Source organism: Echeneis naucrates, chromosome 3 (assembly GCF_900963305.1).
Source record: "Echeneis naucrates chromosome 3, fEcheNa1.1, whole genome shotgun sequence".
Taxonomy (NCBI): Eukaryota; Metazoa; Chordata; class Actinopteri; order Carangiformes; family Echeneidae; genus Echeneis; species Echeneis naucrates.
Window position 1 is genome coordinate 19,761,181 of NC_042513.1, and position 1,603 is coordinate 19,762,783.

Sequence of the window (1,603 nt, forward strand, 5' to 3'; positions counted from 1 at the left end):
AAGTTTCAGCAACCTGGAATTATGCTTCAGTTTAGAATAATAACTACAGATGAAGTTTCATCTGGCTCACGATAGGTTGACTCCAAATGGGACATTTTTCCTCCACTTTCCACAGCCTTGAGCAAGTAAGAAAATCATCCTGATTCTAATGGACTACAACTTCTCTTCTTCACCTTCAATGCAAATGCAAATGCAAATTTTTATTGCAGGGAACTACAGGGAACAGCATAAAGGGAAAGTGCAGTCAGTCAAGGCTGGCATCCACTTGCCAAAACCGATTGTGTTTCTCAGTCTGAGAGGAATGTAAGGCAGCCCCTGGGCTCCTGAGGACATCACTGGGTGGATACAAAAAACCAAGTTCATGTGCTTTACTATTGTAAATAGTAACTTTTGTAATTGTACTTCCTTCATAGGAACAAAAAAAAGTCCCATAGAGGGTTTTTCTACCTTTGCTCTCAGTTTGATATCAACATTCTGAGTGACTTAAAACCAATTTAGGAAAGTATCAGAAATGCTTCTCTGCAGAGATGTTTCAAACCAAAGACAATCTGGGCCAGGACAAACTCATACGTGCTTCAAATGTTCCACAGTGGCACAATTAAAAGCAAATCTAGTATGCATTTTGATTTAACATGTTTTATAGCTTGTCCTTTTTAATGATTGTGGAGGCTTCGGCAGTTTTTATTATGTGCGGTTGACTGTGCATGCATACGTGATGCACATGCACAGTTGGGTGTGTCAGTCATCCAGGTGCTGTTCTTCCCATGTGGAGGTGGGGATTGCACTGTAGGGGTCCATGATCACCTTGGCACAGCGGATGATCATGGCCACCAGCAGCAGGCAGAGGAAGGCTATGCATGCCAGAGTCAAGCCCTGGTCCACATCCACAAAGGCTGGCTCCGCTGTGCCCTCCGCCTCCATGACTTATGTTGTGTGTTGCTGCTGCTGCTGTCCTCAGACACACCAACACACCCTGCTATCATCCTGAAGGCCCTGCTGGAGATACAGAGACAGAGGAGGAACATGGATGTGTTAGGCCACACAGAGGACAGGGGTGGAATTTTCTCCCGTCCCCCTGATGAGTGACTGACTCAGAGTCCGACATCGGTGTTTGGCCGAGGTCTCAATGCCACAGCTGCCACAGCTGCTTCACAAAATATTCAGTGATTTTAGTTATCGTTGACCTTTATGATGACCAGATAGTGTATCTCCTTCTGCAGCTGGTGCTATTTAACTGATTGGTTACAAATAACTACAAACCAACATTAACTCAGTCCCAATTAGACGCTCAACACTGGAGATTTTTGTTGCAAAGCAATCGACTTCATGCAAAATGAAGCAGGCGAGTCATTCAAGATATAAAAATGTAAATGTAAAATTAATATGTTGGAAACAATTGATTCCACAGGGGACGTGGTCGCCTGGCAAAGTCTGAAGTCCAGGAATTCTTCTATGAAAACAGAAACTTCACTTTATTTTCTATGAATATGTAATTCACCATAAACACTGAAAAGCAATGTCACCAACTGCCATTCGTGGTTTTCCAATTATCACCTTTGGCTTCATGTTAGCCTGAGCGGTGAAGACGAGTATATAAAAGCAT

General features: G+C 43.2%; 1 protein-coding gene across 1 annotated transcript; it reads right to left on the bottom strand.

The window, feature by feature from the left end:
- Nucleotides 1–738: 738 nt before the first annotated feature.
- Nucleotides 739–921, bottom strand: ctxnd1 (cortexin domain containing 1). The gene has a single exon (XM_029499087.1). It carries the CDS (start codon nt 919–921, stop codon nt 739–741), a length of 183 nt encoding a protein of 60 aa, XP_029354947.1.
- Nucleotides 922–1,603: the final 682 nt, after the last annotated feature.